The 22,822-nt window shown below is 40.8% G+C and overlaps 1 protein-coding gene across 1 annotated transcript in view; it reads right to left on the reverse strand.

Moving 5' to 3' along the window:
* Positions 1-22,822, reverse strand: part of POLR1E (RNA polymerase I subunit E) — a 118,373-nt gene that overhangs the window by 57,527 nt on the left and 38,024 nt on the right. The window contains exons 3-5 of the mRNA XM_085641091.1: positions 20,257-20,333; positions 17,738-17,823; positions 16,439-16,494 (exon numbers count right to left, since the gene is read on the reverse strand). Of these exons, the coding sequence (XP_085497217.1) occupies positions 16,439-16,494; positions 17,738-17,823; positions 20,257-20,333 (219 nt within the window). The remainder of the gene's footprint in view (positions 1-16,438; positions 16,495-17,737; positions 17,824-20,256; positions 20,334-22,822) is intronic.

The raw sequence follows: 22,822 nt of genomic DNA on the forward strand, positions 1-22,822 counted from the left end.
AGCCAAATTGATCGTGATAGGGGAAGTCAGTTAGAAGGTAGTCTTGGCTGAGTTAACGGAAGTGAGGAAAAAGAAAGGGAATTCTTCTGCTATTGGTTTAGGAATTTTCCTTTTGTTCTCAGCAACAAGATGGGTGAAGAGGGAAACTTAAGGGGGATCTGCATTTATAATTTGACCCTCTGCCAAAAATAGGGAAAGCATCAAATTCAAATAATGTAACTATGCAAGTGATATTTGTTGGCATCACTTTCAGTGACTCTTTCAATTTCCAGAAGGTTGGTAGGTCTGCAGTTGCCTCACATATAGCTGCGACTTGTGAGAAAGGAACCACCATCCTTCTTCCAAGATTCTACCTACAGGTTAGCACTTCAAGTTATAAGACAATTATTTAAAAGGGACACTATTGATCCATTCTACTTTGGCTTAATTGCATTTATTTCATTCGTTTTGTTCTCTTGTTACAAAGGAAAAAAAACACACAAACAAAACCTTTGCACCCTTAAAGTAGTTGTAGTAGTCTACAATGTTCTGTTTATTTTACAGGGTAACATAGCTGTTTAAAATGAAGTGATACAGCTTAGTTTAAACATAAAAGAACAGGTCGGACATTATGAACCCAGAAATAATTACTGCAAAACAATGAGTGATTTTAGAGAGAGCAACGCTATTAGAAAGAAATCCACCTCCAAAAAGGAGATATTCTTTTCATCCAAACACTGAAGGGGAAAGTAAAAAGAGAAAGAAGCAAGGCACAGACTAAAACAAAAAGGGACAGAAAACCATATAGAAAACATTAATGACCAACAAAAAAATGCCGAAATAGGTCTTCTCCTGGACACACATCTAAACAGTCTCTCAATAATCTTCCACCCTAAAGCACTCTGGTACTAGGAAAGATAACATAATATGAAAACAAAGATGTATCAGTAATAATCAATCCTATTATTTTTATGAGTTAATGTAATTTAAAATAGCATAAGTATGATCATCATGACAGTTACAGACGAAAAAAGAGAAAGACTTATCATCACCCTTATCTAAATACCGGCTTGTGGATAGTTGCATTATAACTGGTTAAGAGCTAGGTTGGGATGGGCAAGCCTGCATTTGTGTTGAACAACAATGCTACAACTAGTACAACAATAGGATACAGTATGGTGTAATATGCCAGATGTACTTTCTTGTCAGGGTTGTCCATGCAGTCGGCAAATGGTACACGTAAATGGGATAGCAGCCATACACAGTAGGGTTAGTGCTAGCCCCACCTACAATCCCTATGCCAGGTGCAAAACACAGCATTGCCATGTACCTAGTGTAGGAAAGTGCTCCTTTTTGACATTGTCACTCCTATTTTTTGCATGGTACTTGATGTGATTTTGACTGGAGGTGCACTGGGTTCATGCTAACCAGGTCCCCAGTGTCAGATCTCTTTCCCAAAACTTTACAATTTTTTCCCCAATTGGCAATACCTTTAGCACTCCCTATAAGTCTCTAGTAAAAGGTACTCTTGGTACCAAGGGAAAGAGGCTAAAGAGGGTTCTTGATGGCTGCAGCACAAATTGTGCCACACTAAGGGACCCCTCACCAAACACATACAGACTGCCACTGCAGGCTGGGTGTCTTGGTGCAGACAAAACTGAAAGCACAACATGACCCACATCCCTCTTTGCCATGCGCACAGACACTGCATGAAATATAAGTAAGTACCCCCTACAGCCCTACGGCGGGTGCACTATACTACATATGTGGACATATCTGCATGAGCAGCTGTGCCCCTGAGCTGGTCAGTTCCATTGCTGCCCGTACAATTCATTAGGGAAGCCATTTTAAGTACATGTGCTAGACACAAGTGAAAATGAGTTCCCCAGCAACATGATGGCTTCACTGAAACCAGAGATGATAGTTATCATACATCCCATATTAATAAGCCCACACTGATTCCAGTTTTAAATCTATTAATACATGCACCCAGATGGCATCTTAGAGGTACACCCTGAAAACCTACCAACTACTGGTGTGCTCATGGACTGGTCTTAGCGAGCCAGCCACCCCAGACGAGTTTCTGACCCCAAAGAGCCAGCTCAGGCAGAGGATGTTAACACCCTCTCCCACAGGAAGACCTGCGAATTAGCATTCCAAAGTAGGGAGCTTCAAAGAGCCCACTGCCTTTGGTATGCAAATCTGGCTTCCCTCACAGGAGAGGATGTCGAACCCCCCACCTCTGTCCGGGGGCCATTTGGTGCCTGGATATGCTGGAAAATTAGTAGTCGGATAGGTGTGCCAACCCTCAGGCTAGTACCACCCCTAAGGTGAGCTACCTGAAGTGGTTACGACTTTTCAGAGTCTGCCATCTTGGTGATGGCAAACTTAGGAACTCTGGGACAGGGTTATGACCACTTCTCACAGGAAGGAGTCATATAGGGGGTGTAGTGACCCCAGGGGTCGGTAGCCTGCTGCCTACACTCCCATAATGCCATTAAATCTTGTATTTTGGGGAGCCCCATGCACCAGAAAATCAGATCCTGACGACCAAAAGAAGAAGGAATGAGAAACTGCGAAAAGCAAGAACAGAAAAAGAAGAAGAAACTGACTTGGCACAAACCCTGCTGGCCTGTTCGCCTATTCTAGACAATTGCGCTAAAGTAGTCTCACACTGCAACCTGCTGATCCTCCAAAGCCTGGGAGGACTGCCAGCACTCCTCCGAAGACTCAAGAACTCCCATGAAGCAGCATAGGCATCCAAAGAGGACTCTGTGAAAACCCAACACCGGCAAGCATCACTGCACCAGTCACTCCAAGCACGAGTTGAAGTGGGCCAACGGTGCCAGAATGTTCCCCCAGCCCTCTAGAAACAAAGCCCACCTTAGACATGCCCACTCTGGACTTCCCGAAGCCAAATTAAGCCTCTGTTTGAATGCCCCCTCTACCGCGACTTCTCCCGGTGATGAAACCCTACGCCTAAAGACACCCCTGGCCCGTGGAGAAGAGGACCAAAGGTGTCCCCACGTTCCCTAGCATTGTGAGAGCTGAGCCCATTGGCTGGTTAAGCCCAACAGGCCGCCCACTCCAAACCTGCAGCCTCTTTTCACGAAGACTGGTCCCCATAGACTAACGTTGGGCCCTCAACACTGTATTGCACCTCTGCACCCGGCTGCCCCAGTGCAACTTAATGTGATCTCTTGGTGCTGCCTTGTTTGCATGATTCTGGTGCCTAAATATATATGTTATTTTTATAAATTGGTGTGGATCTCCTGGAGTCGTGTGAATCATTTATTGGCTGTGTGTGTGTTTTGCAGATGTCTAACACTATTCTCTGATAATCCTAAGGCTCCTCGACCACACTACCCCCTAAGAGAGCACCTTGGATTGCTAGAGTAAACCTATGTCCAATTATTAGGGAATACCTGGACTCATTGCGCAGTATACCTCTTTTTGGTATACTATATAAAGAGCCAGCTTCTTACACCTAGGACATAATAGGACAATACACAAAATATTCCTAACATTCCCTAACTCTAGAATCATTAGTATATTTTGAATACATTCCTCACAATAGTTATCTGAGGTGTATCAGATCATCTAAACTATTCAAATAAGCTGCTACAGAACGACAACTGTAATAGAGATCTAGTCGTAAAGGATCCCAGGTGTTTATCATATTATAGATTAAATTGACAGTGAGAACAATGATGTATTGTAATTATTTGGTATATCAATGTTAAGTTACCTCCATCAATAGCTGTATCAAGGCCTTTTCTCCTTTAACACTTTATCACCAAAAGACTTAGTACTTAATGAGCCATGAAAAAATTAAGATTTGAGGGGCTATTGCTGAAAACATACCCTCCAAATGTTGCTATCGGCCTCTCACAGCTGTCTATTGGTTGACATTTAAAGGAAGCTTTAAACTATGAAATTTTATTTGGGCTCAAGAGAGGGTAATTACAACCTATTATCATTTCTGCATAGGGTTTTAAGTATACAGGAAGAATGGCGCACTCAACAGGTGGCGGTGAAGTAGGAAATTGTTATCAAAGGAAACGGTGCTACCAGGTCAGAGGGAACCCAAAACCCCTGAAAAAAGAGTGGGCGAGGGCCTCACCCTGTACAATACATACAAAGGTCCGGTGCACACGTCAGATAAATTGGTTCAAAACAACATGAATTAACATAAATATTTCGTGTTTGAGCAAAATTGAAGACAGGGTCGACAAGAAATAGTATTCGTTCGTTTTATATGCTGTGAACCTCCTTTTGGAGGAAAACACGAAGAAGAAACCAGCTGACACGTGTTTCGCAAGCGGGTAGTCACCCGTGACTCTTCAGGGCTGAAAATGGTCAAGATGTGCGAGATCGGGGAACCGGTGTTAATTCCAACCCGGTTCGATGTACGGGTATAGGAAATGGGAGAACAGCCATGTATTGGCGCATAAACAGTATCGAGTATCCTGAAAAGTTAACTGGAACACTCGGAGACGGGCGGATACATCCGTCTGTAAGAGCAGTATGTGGAAGTGTTCGTTCGGTCGTTCCGGATACATGGCCGTTCTCCCATTTAACACCGGTTACCCGATCTCGCACATCTTGACCATTTTCAGCCCTGAAGAGTCACGGGTGACTACCCGCTTGACGAAACACGTGTCGGCTGGCTTCTTCTTCGTATTTTCCTCCAAAAGGAGGTTCACAGCATTTAAAACGAACAAATACTATTTCTTGTCGACCCTGTTTTCAATTTTGCTCAAACACAAAATATTTATGTTAATTCATGTTGTTTTGAACCAATTTATCTGACGTGTGCACCGGACCTTTGTATGTAACAACTTATTATCAACTCTAATTGAATTTAAATGAGTTATACGCCAAACAGATATCATAATTATCAAAACTTGGAAGTAAAAAATAAGCAACAAATTTACCGAGATTGGAGGACACTACCTGGGCAGGTACAAAACAGGTATTGGGCATAAAATGTATAAAAATCATATATATGTGAAATCAAAGAGTAGTCTAATTCTATGATATCAGTCTAGCTTTTGAAGTTCAAGGATCCATATCATTCTCTTCTTAATTTTTATCTACATTTAGAAGGCAGTTTGATCATCAAAGCTGAACAATCTTACTTAATGGGTTAGTCGCACGAGTTTCATGCTAGTTTTCCTCAATAGTGGCTTTAAGTTTGCACAATAATGAGTAATTGTTGGTACAAAAGTCTACTGCATAGCTTCATGAAGATGTGCAGCTCTGCTCAGGTGCATTTCCAAAAAGCCCTGTGTGTTTCTCCCCAGGGAGCACAACAGTTATGTAAGCCCTCTGTGGGTTCCTTTGTTTGCATGACTTTCAGACATCAGAGTTGGGAGTTGATAAGGAGGGGATGCCCAAAGTGCACTCCACTTTGTGAGAGGGACTACTGCTCTGTGTACTCTAGCCAGGGCACAGGTCTTTTTACCTGTACCCTTGTAGAGAGGAGAAAAAGACTACATATCAGTCCCCTGTGGAAAATCTTTTCAGTCTCCATTAACCGGGGTCCTTTATTTTCAGCATGTCCGGTACATGCATTAAAGAAGACTGAGCGGAGTGTGGAGTATGTGTTGGTTTTACTCTCTATGAATGGGCTGCGGAGTACTAATGTCCACTGCGCTTCATATGTGTGTGTTCTGCAAGAAGATGGTCTACCCTGTGTGGAGATGGTGTAGTCCTTTTGGTCACATCAGTTTGCAAGTACACATCTTCCAATCTCCTCACCAAACCAGATAAGCCTGGTGGGATGGGGTGGAAAGCAGCCCTCTCTTCTATGAAGTCCCTTCTTTTTGCGCTCCAGGTCTTTGAAGAAATAGGGACTTCATGTCATTGCGAAATACCACCCCAACTCTTTTACTCTTCTTGACCAACACTCCACTTGTGAGAATCGTTGCCAGATAGAATCCTTTCTACACCTCCAGGAGCCGGCCTGAACTAGTCAGCAGAGCCCATTGTCCTTCCCATGTAGCTGTCACACTAGGAACATATCCCTACAGCACTGGAGGTGCCCCTAAACATTCAAATAATTCAACCTCTCCATCTGGCCATGGTTGGCCAACTGCGGAGATAACCATAGGTCACCTCAGCCAGTCACAGGGTCAGTGTATATCACACGAGCAAGGAGGTCCTGTATGCCAGCATCTGGAGGGAAGACACAGAAGAATGAGGAGTGGAACTGCTCCAAGGTCGTCACTCTCTCTCCAGACAGGGGCTGCGTTTGCGGAATTGTCCTGATACTGAACCTGTGGAGAGACGGAAAGATATACTTGCCTCCTGAAAGACCTGGACTGAGCCTGACAAATATAAGTGAATCAATGGCAAACAAGGCCCAGATCACTAAAAGGATCTTTGTAGAGGGCATCTCGCCAGATCGAGCCTAGCCTGAAAGGCACAAGGTCACCTCAGAAAGCTGCCCAGGAGTCATAAACATCATCTGTGGTACTGAGCTACTCTACTACCCTCACAATCAAATAGGTAAATCTGCATCATCCCAACTGCCTCTGTACCTATATGATGCCTTTATTTATTGAATCACAGATTTGGGAATGGCTGGAATTGACCAAGACAGTTGCCAACTGGCCACTGGACCTTCCGGTGACCGCTGGTCGCGTGTTACCCGGGAGTGCCCACGCCACCAGAAAATCTTAAGTGTCACCAGTAATTTCCAAAATACCACCTACTTTAGGGTCACTGAGGGTGGACTGACACCCTAGCCAACTACTGTACCCAACAAAGACCCCAATGGGATACTGGATTCCAGTGCCAATTACTGTGCATCCCCCCAATTGGCCAGCAATAACAGGACACAGTGTCAACCCTCTGGCCACCACCAAGAAGATCCATAGGAGCACCTATAGAACTGTGTGGAAAGGTGAGCATTTGTTTGCTTGTGTGATGGGTTCCTTAGGTTTTCAGGATTGCATGAGGTGGACATTCTTAGCATTACCCAGAAATAACAATATTTGCAATCACTATAATAGGTTTAGAAGACCACACATATCCTGAAAAACAAATCATAGGCCACATAAGAGGGCAGGGTGGGCAGACTCTGAGCCTCCCCTCCCCCGGGCTAAAGTGGGGTGGGTGCGTGGGATCAAAGTGGGCTGGCGAAAGGTTGCCAAAGGGACCCTCCCCTTAAGGAAAAAGTTAAATAAAAAAAATAAAAATCAGCTTGTAGGTACAATGGTACCAGTGCCTGGTATCACAATACCTAACAAATGCCACCCTTGGGGGTACTGGTGTTGAAACGAAATGAATTAAAAATAATAAGAAGGGTCTGGTCTACACCCTGAGACAAACTAGTATTGTGATGGCTGCAAGCCGCGCACAGTGTAAGGTTGGCTGCCTCCAGTGGATTGGATGCAGGACGAACCCACAACTGTGCATTGCGTGAAAACAAAGCAGTTGGGAAATGGGTGCAGGTTTGGCTAGAGGGTTGGCGACCAACCATTCTTTGGGCTGTGCACAGCGGGGTAATCGGCTGCAAGTGGGAGGTTGGGGGCAGGGTGTGTGCTACGAACTACCCCAATGTGCATGGCCGAAGGACGTGCGCAGCGGGGGCTTTGGCTGCACGCTGTCCGAGGGAGTTGAGTATATGCTTAACTTGCAGAATGATAAAAAAAAAAAAAAAAGAAATTCACTGAAAAAAACAAGTTAAAGTGATATATAGTTGGATATAGTAATAAGATCTTTACTTATGTTTTTAAAAAAACAATAAGTCACTGAAGTTTGAGATGCCATTTAAAATTTCATGAGGGATACAATATGAAAGGTCATAAGCAGTGCATGACAGGGACTCAAGTTATAATTAGTTCACTAAACTATTAGTGGGGATTTTCAGCAGGAGAGAGGGAGGGAGAAAGGATTGATTGTTGATCATATGTGAATGAATTGCTGCTATATACCACTTTATGACAAAACACATACTGTCTCCAACTTCTACTAACTACCTTAACCACATCCAGATACACAGTTGGGGTCAACACCAGAAATGTCTTTTCATTGAAAAGACATTTCTGCTGTTGACCCCAACTGTGTATCTACTCATTCTAATCGATGGTCTTACTACGTTTATTTACATCCTAAAATGTGTGCGCAGAACCGGTTTCAATTTCTGGTGGGGGTCTCCTACCCCCAATCTCGCAGGGGTTCTTTTTGCCAGGGTTTGTTTTCCCCTGATCTTGCAGCACCGTATCTACCTTTCAACTCGACCTTTTTATGTGATATGTTTGAGCGCCATTCTTCCTTTACCAACTAAACCCCTCACGGAACCCATTCAAAGTTCAGACAAATGTTTTGCTTGCCATTTCACAAAGACACTGCTGTCAATACCCAAGACACCAAATGATTTTCTACAATGCTTGCCCGAACTTTAATCTCAAATACCACAATCATATCACTTTTGTGCATATGGGTTTGTCCTGCTAGAAGGGACCCATCCACACTGTGATCATCTTGAGAATACTGTGCTAATATAATTTCCTGCTTGCCCAGTTCCCATCTCACCTCTGGATCTTACTGGAGATGTCTTTTTCTCTAGAATTCCCTGCACACAGCTGTTGTCTGGTGAGCGATAACAGCACAAACACCTAAAATCAGTGAACTGCAGTTCCTATCCGCTGCAACAGTCACAGCATAATATGATGACCCCTCCATTTGACAGAACCATATTGCAGAAAGCTGCATGGTGGGGGCCCCAATATTGCTCACAAGGCAGCATTTCCTTTGGACAATCTGGCTTTCCCAACACCTTCCCTTTAATTCCCTTGACCCTTAATACTCCCTGAATTCACAGAGTTAAAATTTGCAAAAAGTATACAAAAACATCCAGGACTTTTGCAAGGATTATTCTCTACCCTCACCCACCCCTGAAGTAATTACAAAATTAGGGATTTCTAACTCCAGTATAGTACCACACCGTTAACGAGGATAGGTATTTTCATTTGCAACAGCTGAATGCCAGGACAGCAGTTTCTATGTGCAACACATTTGTGATTGCATTCGTTATATCTATAGATTTATTTACAGATTTATTTATTTAAATGATCGGTCTTTTAAAAACAAAAACCATTATACCAATGACATTTAAATAGTACTACTGCATACTTATATAAACACATAAAATCATTAGTAAAATTTTTACACAGTTGGTCTACAACATACTTCTATTCATCAATTATTAAAAATTTTGTTTAAAATGTAAATTTGGGAGTTCTTGTCTTTGTAACAGTCTATTGCGATCTCCACGGAGTTTCAGCTGATTTCCTTTCAATACACATTTAAAAATGTCACCCCCCTGCATACTAGAGGGATTGAGGCCCCGTCAAGCCAGGTGATTACGGCTTCTCTGCACGTTTGTATGTTCATAGTATTCAGTAGTGCTTTTATTAGTGACTTCCGTTCTTTTCGTAACTTGGGCACACACAAAAAATATGTTGAATCAATTCGTATTTGTATCCACAAAGTCTGCAGTCTCGGTTATCACTTTTATCCTTCCATGCTGGGATTAAATCTTTTGTTTCCCACATGCCAAGACGCAGCCTAATAAATTGATATTTTAGGGTAGGCGAGAAATAGGCTGATAAATATTCCAGTGGCTTCCTTTCTCCATATGAACTGATAACCGTCCAGGCATGCCGTCTTAGCAGTAAGGTATTCACATCCTTTGAATGAGACAAGAGTTTTATTGTGGCGTTAATTCATTTGTTAAAAGCTTTTTTCCCTATGCTGAGATTCCAAATGTCTTGCGCAGACAGATCCTCTATCACCTGGTTTAAATAACTACCCCTGGATCTGTGCATCCTTTTTTATTTTTGTCTGCCTATTTCTTTCCAGCATTGTTGGTCTATAGACCCACTTTCAGAGGCACGTAACCGCCAACATAATTTAATGAAGGCGCCTTTGCTGCGAAATTCCTGATTTTGTAAACCAAACTCTAGCCGCACCTGGGCAGGCGATGCACATTGTTGGATATGAAAAACTTTTTTATAGACTTTTGTTTGTATTTTGTTCAAAGCAGGGATGTCACAACCTTTCATTATTTCAGTGCCATAGGTTACTGTTGGCATTAACTGTGCCATCATGACAGTTAATAGGTTACTATATGATGGACAGCTTAATTTCTTTTTTAGAACGTTAAAACCATATATTAGGTTTTGAGATTTTAACCTCATTGAGGTGAGCTGTGATTTATAGCTCAATTTTTGTTCTACCATGCACCCAAGATATTTATAGGAGGTGACACGCTTCAACTTTTTTACCCTCTATGTGCCATTTGAATCTCTTGTATTTGGCATCCACCAACCGTACAACCTGTGTTTTAGTAAATTCAGTTCTAGCCCTCGTGCTGACAAATATTTGGCTAAGGCGCTCATTCCTCGTTGTAAGCCGATTTGAGTTTGGCTTAATAGTACTAGGTCGTCGGCGTACTGAAGGCACCTGATTTCCTCATTGGCTATCGATGGGGGATGACTATTGGTTTCCAGGAGAGCGTCTTCAAGATCAGATATGTACAGATTGAAAAGAATTGGAGCTAACACGCACCCCTGTTTCAGACCATTTTGGGTGTATATTTTCTTTGTTATCCACTGGCCATCCCCTAACTTTACCCAACTCCATGTACACGAATTTAGTTCTCTGATGGCGTTTAATAACTTTGTTGGGATGCCCCAGCTGTCCAGTTTTTCCCATAAACGTTAACGGGGCACACTGTCGAAAGCTTGCTTAAGGTCCACAAAACAGGCAAATAAGCGGGTGTTCTTAAATTTGGCTTTTTCGGCTAGCAATGTTAGTGCCGTTAGGTTTGTTAGCATGCCTGCTCCAGCCCAAAACCCTGTTTGAATTCTTGGGATGAGGTTGTGATTGTCTGACCATTTTTTCAATTGGGTTATATCTATACATTTTACTCCTTATGAAATATGGCTACCTAAAGTAAATAATCATGCGCTCATCATACTAGTTCCCCATAACATTGTAGATAACTGATCATGTAGATAACTGAATATGTAGAGACGATCCATACATAAGCACTGGCAAATCCAATAGGTCTCACCTATGAGGTTTATTGTCTTTGGCAAAGATTTTTAGCCATACTGTACAGCAGTGCGACTAGTGTGCAGCATGGCTAAATATACTTAAAAAAAAGTGATATGATGTGCTTGTCGCTTCATTTTGTAAGCACATACCAATATGATTGTGCACATCTACAAAATGAGGCAAAGATATTTTTTCTTTTTATTTACCAATCTGGGATAGATTAGCGAATAAAAGGTGGAGCAAAATTAACTTTTTTGATCTAGCGCTAATGTGTGTGTTTTTTCTTTTTTTAACAGGAAGGAGGTTGGGGTGGAAAGCAGGCAGGGAATGAGGCTAAACGGAGGGCGGGAAAGAAGGGTGAATTGGGGAGAGGAGGACAAGCAAGAGTCAACAATGGGAAAGCACACAGACAATTTTACACCAAAGGTAAAGTGCTTTGATGATATGGGAAGGGATTAGGGAATAGGCCCATATTCTATTCTCACCACAGGGAAGCAAATAAAAAAGAAAAATAACAACAGTAATGACTCGAAAAGATAAAAGAAAGCGAAAAGATGAAGCCACAAAGAAAACAGAGAGATCATGCACCAGACAGTGGTCTGAAGAGTGAGTACATCAAACCACACCTATTTACAATGTTAAGCAATAAATATAGGCATCAATACCTCTAGCCATAGATAAACACTATAAAGAAAGAAGTGGGTGTCGCTGGACTTAAGTGTAGTGAGGAATTCTCATGGCAGTTTAATATTTCCCAGGTATTCATCTAGTTTGCTTCACATGGGGCATTTCGCTGCGAACCAAGGGTATTGTTGAGACCAGATTTGTTCAGCTCCCCTTATGTGACTCAACCATTCCCACCATGCTTTAGCGAAGAACGAATCAGAGATCATTCCCCTTAACCCAGTAAGTACTTTAGATAGAGCGGGTAATGGTACTGTGTAGGTAAGGGTTTAATGTAGTGTGAAGTTAAAAATATTGTATATAAAGGAATATGTCCATTTTTAACAGAACTTCTCTGGTGCAAGCTAAAATCGGATTTTTTAATAAAGGACCGTTTTTGTTGACAGTAAGTACAGTGACTACGGATAGGTCCTTCATTACCAGTCTTTCTGGAGTGATCCAGGAGGGAGTGTAGTTCTCGTCATCAAGAAACAAATTAATACCTTGATTAAATAAGAAGACCAATTGAAATCTTCAAAAGTCTGCCAGATTCATACCAATCATTCATTTGGGAAGTCTAAATTTCATCATGAATATGCAGGTTTATTTTCCCAATCCACAGAAGTAAATTGACTATTCTATCAATGTTGTTAAAGAAATCATCTGAGCACCTAATTGGCACCATACTTACTAAATAATTAATTATAAGGGTAGTTATCATTTTCACAGATTCGACTTAGCACCACCAAGTGAGGAATTTTGCAGAGCAAAACTCGATTATTTTAAAAATGTTCCCAATTACTACATTCTCGTTATGGATTAGGAATTCTGTTAGATCATCACTAAATTCAACACCTAGATATTTCAAGTACACTTTTTGCCATGATAGACAGGAATTTTCTTCAACAGATTAATTGCAGATGATTTTAAGAGGACCAACTTACGATTTGCCCTTGTAAGGGACTAACCGGCCACTTTGGCATAGTTCTCAATAGTTTCAATAAGAGCGGGGATAGTCATGTTTGCTTATTTAGTAATGGCCAAAATAGCATACGTACATGCAGCTATCTCTGAGTAAGAACGAAGCGGGTTGGATCTGCAAACTTCGGTGTGTGGAAAATGGGCTATAACAGTGACGAAGAAATGCACTATTTCCTGTAAAATATTGCTTATTGATAGGATGTCCCTGATGAGTTTTAACGTTCACACTATGGATATGTTGTTGTACCGTATACATTATGCCACAGATAGAAATGTAATGCCCTGTGGCCCAGTCGGGATATAAACACACTGGATTATCCTTTGTGTACACATATGGTGCAACGTTAAGAATAACTAAAAATAAGTGAACTTTGAAATGTACATTTTTGCATTACTTTATTTAAACTGTTTCTTGTCTCTCACTCATTACTATCTCACCTTACACAGTCCTCTTACCAAATATGGTGTAACTATAAAATTACTGAATTAGTAACTGGACGTTTATTGTTTGATGTACATTTATTGTTTTATTTCATGTTAACTGCAGCTTGTATTTCTCTCTTATTACTTTCTCCCTCTACACATTTTTTCATAAGATTGATACTATCATACACTGATTATATTATTCTAACATGACAGCCGTTTTTATTTAGACTCTCTGAGTAACCTTGAGTTAACCATTGCAAGATGGCAGCTGTTTTCTATCTAGATCTAGAGTAGTCGGACGATATCTATTTTCATGTGGTGTCCCTTGTTCTAAGCGGTAGAGTGAAGTTTTATGTAATCATATACTTATAAACATCAATCCAAAATGACGGCCGTTTTGATTTAGACATTTTGAAAAGCCCGGTGTCCATCATGTGAAGATGGTGACAGTTTCTGCTCAGATCTTTGAGTAGTTGTGATGTTATTATTAAATTAGATCTTTCGTTTCATCTCTTTATATTGTTTATTCCTCCGCGCTCCCCTCTTAATATTAAATTGGAACCCTTGTATTCCCCGCACAGGGGATGGCGCTTATCGGGTCTTCTTGTCGCGGGAATACAGATATTCATCAATTGTTACATAAAATATATTCTATGATAATAGGCATTTATGAGATTAGGTTTTCTGGCCATGTTTTTCATCTTCATCATATGTCAACATTGGACACATTATCACTCAAAGATGGCCGCTATAGTTGGACCATCGGAAACGGGATACTCAGATGGTATCCGTTATAGATCGGGTCTTCGAGTTGCGGGAATACAAATATTCACAAGTTGTTACATGAGATACATTTTATGATCTTAGGCATTGATGATGACAGGCTTTGGTCATGATTTTCATCTTCCTCGTATGCCAATATTGGATATATCATCACTCAAAGATGGCCACTACAGATGGACCATCGGGAACGGGATACTCTAAGATAGATCTCAGCTGTTTCACATTGATTCCAAGAAATGCGGGTATTTAAAATGCTAACTTTGGCGCTTTGGTTTCCCGTCCTGTTATCCACGGAGAGCGGACACCATCTTAATCCTGTAAGGGACCTGACGTGGTTAGGCTGCTCGTTGCATAGCTTGGGGATTTTTTTATGCCTTAGACTTCCAGTGCGCTTTTAACAAGGGGGTAACTACATGACTATTTGGTGTTTCCTTGTCAATCATTTATTAGTGGTATGCTTTGGGTTTAGCTACCCTAAGGTCTATAAATGTATATAGTCTCTTATGTCATATACAATAAGAAATAGATCAGTGGTCATTACAAGGGGATCCTTTCCATTCTTCTAGCCAATATAAACATAATAGGGGTCTCTTAAAAAAGGCCTCGCGTATAACCTGCAAGCCACATGATTATGCGATTAGCTTATTAGTCTTAGCTTTGATCATAAGCATGACTTTCCCTTCTTTGCAGGCTGGTTACGACACAGTTGTCAACCAAATGGGCTCCTTTTGAACTTGTTTGTTGGACCATGGACTATTCCATCATGGAGTGATCATATAAAGTCTTTTCTTATCTTGACAGACTGTGCGACGACTTATTGCTAAGTCAAGTAAGTATTGGGACCACATCCCTGCTTTCATATTCCGTTCTTGGAGTTACTTACTTCTGTAAGTGGTTTCTTATTTATATCTCTCTTCTAATTTTAGATTCATTGAAATGGTTGGGCAAGTTTGATACACTGTTGAAATTGGTTGCTTTGGCTGCTTGAATCACTGTTTTTGTTCCACATCCTTGAGGAGCCCCCTGCTTGTCACATAAAGTGAGTACGGATGAGCTCCTCATTCTTGTCTACTGTCTTGGATACTTTTACCTTGAATTGAATAGAATAAAATAAACAAGGGAGTAACCCTTGCTTCTTTTAAAGAAACACAAGCTGATAGAAGTAATTTACATCTTTTGGCTACTTACATTTCTTGGTCTGTTTACCGCTTTGGTCCACTTCCCTCGTTCTAAACTCACGAGGAACCCCTTGCTTGTCTTATAAAGTGAGTATGGAGGAGTTCCCCATATTGATTGCTTTCTAGGCTATTTCAACAGTAACCTATATACATGACTTTGTTTCCTTTTTAGATAGACAATCTGACAGAGGTATACTACACGCTTTGGCTATTCTTATTCATTGGTCTGACTACCGCACGGCCCAAACATACATTTCATTGTGGTAGGTACATCTTACATTTATAAAATCTATTGGGGAAGTCTCTTGTTTTGACCTTTTTTGCACTCGCTCCCTGGTCACATCATGTACTTGGTGTTTCGATTCTCTTTATGGGCAGTAATCTTAGCCTACATCTACAGAGGACTGCCGTTCACTTAAATTTCGCTTTTCTTTCTCCATCCACTATGTTAATTTGATCTCCATTTGTTGACTTGTATGCTTTCTCTCCTTTCCTTTTTCTCGTTCTCTTGCAAGCATAAAAATTAAAAATAAACATATAAAAAGTAGGCTTATTTCTCACCTACACCCTGTAACTATTAGATCATGAATGTGTAATTATGTAAACTCTCTGTTGTTTTACTAAACTAAATATGCAATCTGTTTTTTCTTTCCTCCTGTCATTTTTGACAGTAGCAAAACAATAAATGCAATTTGCACATTATCCAGGTATAGGATAAGACCTGTACCAAAATGAACAATTGTTTTTTAAATGTACATTTGTATAGTGTTAATGTTTTTTTCTTTTGTCCTCTTGTTATATATATTTATGGTTTTATATATGTTCTTTATATCAACAGCCCTGAAGCGGTCCTTTTATGAGGAAGAAACGCGTCGGCTGTAACGTTGTTTGATCGTCCTGATCGTGTTTTAAAACCTGTATCAAAATAAAGAAAAGAACTTTGAAGATTATACTTGTGGACATGGTTTTAAAAATCTTTTTTTTTCCTTGTCTGTGTTTGGTGGTGCACCTTTGCTTTTGTTTAAATTGTGACATTCCCTGGCTGGAATTGCACTGTGACAGTGGATGCTTTACAGTGTGCACACAGATCTCTGGGTAGTTCCAGAGTATATATATAACGTAGGGATAGCGGACCAGTTGCTGTGTTAAAGGGTTCCAGTGTCTAGCCTTTTCATTTTGTTTAACAAATTAAGCATGGTGCAAAAGATAATATAAAATTTAAAGCTGCAAAGCACATCACAACTTAGGCAGCCTACTACAACGTTCTTGAGTCGATGAGATTTGCTTACTATCCAAAGGTTTTCTAATCACACAACAAACCTATAAATTAGCAATGTGAGCTTCAAGGTACTCACTTTATCTCTGTAGGATTTCTCCACTTTCTCCTCTGTTATTGTATTTGTTGATTCACCTGAAAAATAAGAGGTACATGTACATCTGTGATGATTGTGGTGAAGGCATGCTGACCATCAAATATTACCGGTATTTATCATATCAGAATAGTGATAATTTTTAATATTTGCTCAAATACTGTATGAGCAATGAAGGAGGTCATGAAAACATCCTATAGTCTTCCAGCATTGGTACTGGTGTGAGTGTCCCTGCCGTCCTTCGCTGTGTACTCTTCCTCTATGCACAGACATTCTTGCGTCTCCATGCCCAAGGCAGCATTGTATAAGTAGACATAAACAATCATACTGCTTAAAATTGTGGTATATCAGACATGTGGACCATGGTCTTCAAAGGGAAATCATCTAAGAAAATCAGTTTATTTTCAAAACAAAAAGCTGAATACGATTCCTGAGGTGCCCTGGAATTAAATCTGTCTCTTTACTTCTGGTGGCCCGCACTGCATTTCTCACAATTGCCAGATGGGGGACTCATAAAGCGCACAATGAGACGTGAGAAAACAATACTTTTCAAATTAATGCTTTATTTGAACTTTTTCAGGTCACAGTACCCTCTATAGTATCCGTGCAACAATGTCTTACTTCATCATCCTGCCAACATTCTGTAGTATCACTTCTTAAAAACATCCCCAGTCACATCATTACATAAAAGCAGACCAGTGACTTGCACACTTATGGATTCAGTCAGCCTACTTCTAAATGGTTGCAAATATCCTGCACTAGTAGTCAAAAACTAGAATGAAGTTTGTGATAATAGCCAAGAACTTTGCCTGTATCAGGAGAGATGGTTGGCTTTTTGTGCTCAACACATAACTACATTTCATTTAGCCACCTTCAAGTGAAGTAGTATCATCAGATTGGCAGACACTGCAATGGGAGTCTCCTAAGATGCAAAGAAACTCAGCAGGCCCATTTCTCTTCTCTGGGGTATTGCAAAGGCCTACAGGATTCAGATACTGTTGCCAGGCACATGAACGCAACAGTTTGAAAGCAATGTATGCTTCATTCTTCAACCTAGAACCAGCCACATATAATATTTTCCATGTTACAAGCAGCATTAAAAGCAAGTTTTTCATATGCAAAGCATACATTTTATCTGCAGCATTTATATTTTTACAGTCAAAATAAATCTACACTGTCCCCCTGTATCGACTGTTCTCGCCTAGATCATTTCGTATCATCCAAACGTAAAGATCAACCTTTCTTTTCAGGGACAGAGTAAAATAAATCTTCTCAATGCCCTACCTGGAAAATACGGCTGCATGTTAAACTGTTCAGCATCGAACACTTCCATTTCTCCAGACTCCTTATTTAACACCCCAACAAAGTACCTAAGAAAATCAGAACAGTTATTATCTGTTAAAATATCTAGCACAAACACATTTATGTTTTCAAGTAACTTGTATGTATACCTAAATAAATACATCCACTTTCTACTCGGAAGAAAAACACCGAGTCGTCAAATCCCAGGAACAGAGGACCCCAGGCAGGGGAAGTCTGTATCAACAGTTATTCAAGGATCTTCACAATGGGCTCTAAATATGACAGAGTAACTTCACTCCAAGCGATAGCACAATAGATGGGGAAAGGATTACTCTGATCCCAGGATTAAGAGGATATACCACTATAATGAAAATATTGCAGTACTCTCCAGACAAAATTGCAGAATAATCAAGGGGAGCATAACAGAGGAGGACTATAAACTTCATCAAACTAGGAAAGAGAGAGAGCGAGAAGACATAAGATGAGACAGATTACACAGAGAACGGAAAAAGGGGGGGGAGGCCGCCATAGGGTGGAATCAATGGGAGAGGAAGCGAGAAAATATCCCATTGTTCTTCTTGGATTCCTAAAGACAAAGGAAGTACTTAAAACACAAATGTGGGGACAAAATGTAGCACAGTCTACTTCCTGAGACTAATAGCAGGGTGAAAACCACGATGACATACAGACAGACGCCTGGGGAAAGATCAAAGAAAGTCACTGTTAAGGCTAGGATTCCGGTTTATGAAATTGATGATCTTTTGTCCCTCAGAACATAAGGAATCTAAGAATAGAGTAATTGACCAACTTAGATTTCAGACTGGTGAGCCACACATTTTAAGTCGCATTGCATTTTGTCTAAAACTTTACAATCAGCTGTTTGGTAACATAACTGTCAGGAAAATACTAATCAGTCAAGTCGTCTAGGTTCCTTATTTAAGAGGACTCCTCTTTTGTAGTTGGATCCTAGATTACAATAATTGCCAACCTGTAGGTTGTCAGCGAGAGCCCGTACTTCGGCCTCACTTTGCCGCTCTCCCTCATAGCGTTCAGTCTCTCCTTTTTCTGCTCACACTGCTAGCTTGATTTATGCCCGTTTCACACTTTTAGTGTTTCCACTGCCAGCAGCTCGCCTCCTCTCTGTACATTGCTGTTACACGGGCTTCCTCTTCTGCCTCTTGAGAAAACGCACCTCTTGTCCACTTTAAATTCAAAGGAGTACCGGGAGTCAGAGGTAAAACAGATCAGTTTATTCAAGCTTAAGCGGATGCAAAACCAACAAGGAAAAAGCTATTTCGTGAAGGTAATGAACAACTAAAAGGAATTCTCCTTTCATATATATAATATACTTCAAACAAGTCTGCCTACAGACTTCACTCCCCTTCCCTTAATCCATTGGAAATTTCCTTCCAGTTATACATACAGAAAGAATAGCTAAGCACACTACATTTTCAAGATACCATCGCTAATTGCAAATTGAATGGAAAAAGACAAGTGTGACTTTCCATCTCAGAGAAGCACAAATGATTAACAAAGTGTAATTATTCTAACAACCACTTGGTACTTTTCCAAGGACATGGAAAAAAATAAAAGAATGTACAATGTCAGGACGTACATGAAAAATTCCTCAGACAACGTTGTACAAAGTCAGGTGGGTTTTAAAAAATGTCTGCACTGATGTTCATATTATATAACCTTTTTCTCACTCACTGCATGCAAACCCCGGCATATTATCATTTTGCTTAAATCAGATCAGTCTTTTCACACTTAAGCAGCTTATCTGACCTGTATTGTATACCCGGTCCTTCTGTCAGCTGCCCACTACAATATGGGTTTGCAGCTAGACTTTCTACCTCTGACGTTCTTCGTGCCTAGCAATTTGTTGCCAAAAATGTCGTAATTCAATCCATACACAGAGGCCTTGTACTTGTAATAAGTATTTAATAACAATGAAGGTAATAGACCACAGCCGTCTTGCCAGGCCCAGAAGGACTCTTAACTGCCAGATCCCCAAGGAACTCCACTACCTCATCATAGAACACGGGTACATCATAAGGGGTTGCAGTTTGAGCCTAGCTGAGACTGCCTAAGTACATTATCACATCTATATTCTGCATTTGAATTGCTAAAGCTTTGACAAATGTGGATATTGGTGCTAACGACATAAATAAATTCAACAACTGCATTTAACCCTCAAAGAAGGTTCATAAAAATGCATGTCTCTGGGGCACTTAAAGCCATTGCTGGAATATACACGTGCCCACTGGACATTAAAAAAGGGTTGGAAGGAAGCAAATGCATGCAGGTTAGGACAAAAACAGCAGGTGGTTGGAGGAGACTGTAGTAGTCCATACAGGCTTAGATACAACAAGCGAGGAGCAGGTACGATTTTCTGGAAACAGTAAGTCTTCTTCACATTTACCATTTAAAAAAACACCAGGCCCTTGGCGATTTGACAACATTCCCATGCTTTGACATCCAGAGTAATAAAGTCGTTTTACCTGCACAGAGAATTGCATTTCAGTGCTCCAGTGCCAAAATTACTTCCCATGTAGGAGAGACGGTCCGTTTCTGCTACCTATAAAAAAAGAATTGCAAGCTAAATGATAGCCCTGTTTGAACTGAGATAAGGAATCAAAGTACCATCTCAAAAGCCATGTTGTAGTTTTATTTACAAAGATAAACAGCAGAATATTTTTGTAAACTGTGTGGCAACATGAATGATGAGAGTGAATGTTGTATGAGATACCTGAAAATTAAAGCCCGATTTTTAAAGTGTGAAAAATACATTCAGCATCTTGCTGAGATTATACCTTTACGAGGTTACAATGCATTTGAGATAGCTAGGTTTTAGGAACACACAGTTCCCTTGGGCCTCTGCCTGTGGACAAATTACATCATAATAACTAGCAACCTAAAATAAGAGCTAGTCCAATAAATGTGCATCATCGCTAGAACTCATGTTGATGTTTTGCTGTGTTTGGTGCTTTCTTGTTTTTTCACCATTTTTAAACAGGTGTCATGGGTCATAATGGCTTAATGTTTTTTTTTGGCTGTTTCATGTTTTAAGAACAGCGGGCGTGGCTGGGAGCCCAAAGTGTTTTACAAATGTTAGTTGTCACTGTTGTAAATTTGTAGAAGGGCAGTCGGTGGTATACATGGTAGATGATTAAATCCATTGTGCAATGCTTACTGCAAGTTGAGATGGAACAGACTTTGCTGGTGCACGTGTAAGAAACAATTGCATTGCAGGTTCTAATAAGCCAGCAACCAGAGGAAGTAAAGGCTGTGCTGTTGTTCTGTGATGTAAAGACTCAAATATAGAAGAGGACATCGCAGGAATGGGTACATCTATTTTCAACTTTGTTGTTCGTCTTATTAAGACCTCATTAAAAGTAAGGAGATCATCAATGAGAGAAACTCTCGGTGGAGGTGTATCAGTCAAAGTTGGTGAATAACCTCTGACTGACGAGCCGGTGGTGGTTGACAAAGATGGAGATCTCCTTCTTCTATACCAAGATCTGGATCTACTTGATTTCCTAGTGTGTCTAGATGTAGATTTGCTCTTTGAAGATCTCCTGGATCTGTCTCTGGACTGATAATGTTGTGGAGATTTTAATCTTTGAGGTGACCTATAAGGGGAAGTCAGAAGATGAGAACTACTTAGAGGTCCTGCAGGAGTCATAGGGGGTGCAGGTGGTGTGCCCGATGCAATCTGAGGTGATGGAGCTCTCCTGGGAGATGGAGTACTTGGAATCGGAATCTTAGGAGTTACCCTCCACCGAGAGTAAGTCAGAGAATATTCAGGGTCAGACGTGTGCGGCATAGATCTATGAAGTAACCTCTGAATCCTACGTGGGGGTAAGTTCAAGGCTGACTGAGATCTGGATCTTGATGGAAAAGGAGACCGAGAAGCAGTACCAGGTGGTGAATTAACTGCCAAAGACTGTGTCTGTTGTATCAATGTTGAATGGGGTTCCCTCGATGTCAAAGGTCCCATTAGTGGGGGTTTCGAAGTCAATACATGCTTTTAAGTTGATCAGCTATGAACTACAGATGTCAACCTCAACATATGGTTCGACAGCGACTGGCGAGGCTGGCGTAATATTTGATGACTAATGTAAAGCATGTTTCGAAGTCGAGCGGTGCCTCAACGGCTGTTTCAACAGCGTACCTGTCAACGACGAACATACCGGTAGTTCTTCTGTCCTCGACATTATACTTCTGAACATCGGCTGGGAAAATTTTCTATTTTCTTGATGTGGTTTCGCTCTGATCTCTCTCTGTGAGACTCTCTGGAGCAAGAAGAGGGCGCTTTGGAAGAAGGCTGAGTTCCCCCAAGGCCTCTTGAAGAGCCAGCTGTATTCTGTTATCTATCTTGAAGACCATGCAGCCTGATCTTTTCTCTGTCCGTCAGAGTTCGCCTAGAAAACTTCTGACAGTGGCTACATGTCTCAGGATAATGGGTTTCTGGAAGGCAAACAATGCAAACAGAATGAGGATCTGTCTCAGCCTTCTTTTCCCCCCACAGGAAGGGCACTTCAGAAAAAGTGAAGGCATTTTTTGACAAGAAAATAAAATATTTTCTGTCAGAAACAGGTCTATATGCACTCTTGGTGATGAGAAATGTTGAAAGACTGTTGAAAGGTAAGGCTTTGGAAAGATTTCCCAATATTATTAGCCAAAAAAGGCAGAGCTCAGTGCCCCAGGATCCTGTTCCCAGGAGCTGGACAAATGAACTGATCTGTCACCTGTGAGGCATGTTGGGATGCATGGGGTACTGTGAGGTTCTTAAAGGCACAGTGATAGTTTTCTATTCTATCCTTTGCATTGCAGCCTATTGGCTAACAATGTTGCATATTCCCTTTCTTTTTCCTTTTAAAAAGGCTAGTGAAAGATTTTCTATGGCCACCTTTTTTATAGTGACGCATGTCCATCCATTTGGCTTCTTTTGAAAACGAATGTTCAATTAAATCTGGCCATTTTTAACCATCTTTAGGCTGCATAGATATATAAAGTACCATGGTACAAAGTCTTGTTATACATATGTGTATACTATTTCAAGTG

The sequence above is a fragment of the Triturus cristatus genome, chromosome 2_2 (genome assembly GCF_964204655.1).
Source record: "Triturus cristatus chromosome 2_2, aTriCri1.1, whole genome shotgun sequence".
Taxonomy (NCBI): domain Eukaryota; kingdom Metazoa; phylum Chordata; class Amphibia; order Caudata; family Salamandridae; genus Triturus; species Triturus cristatus.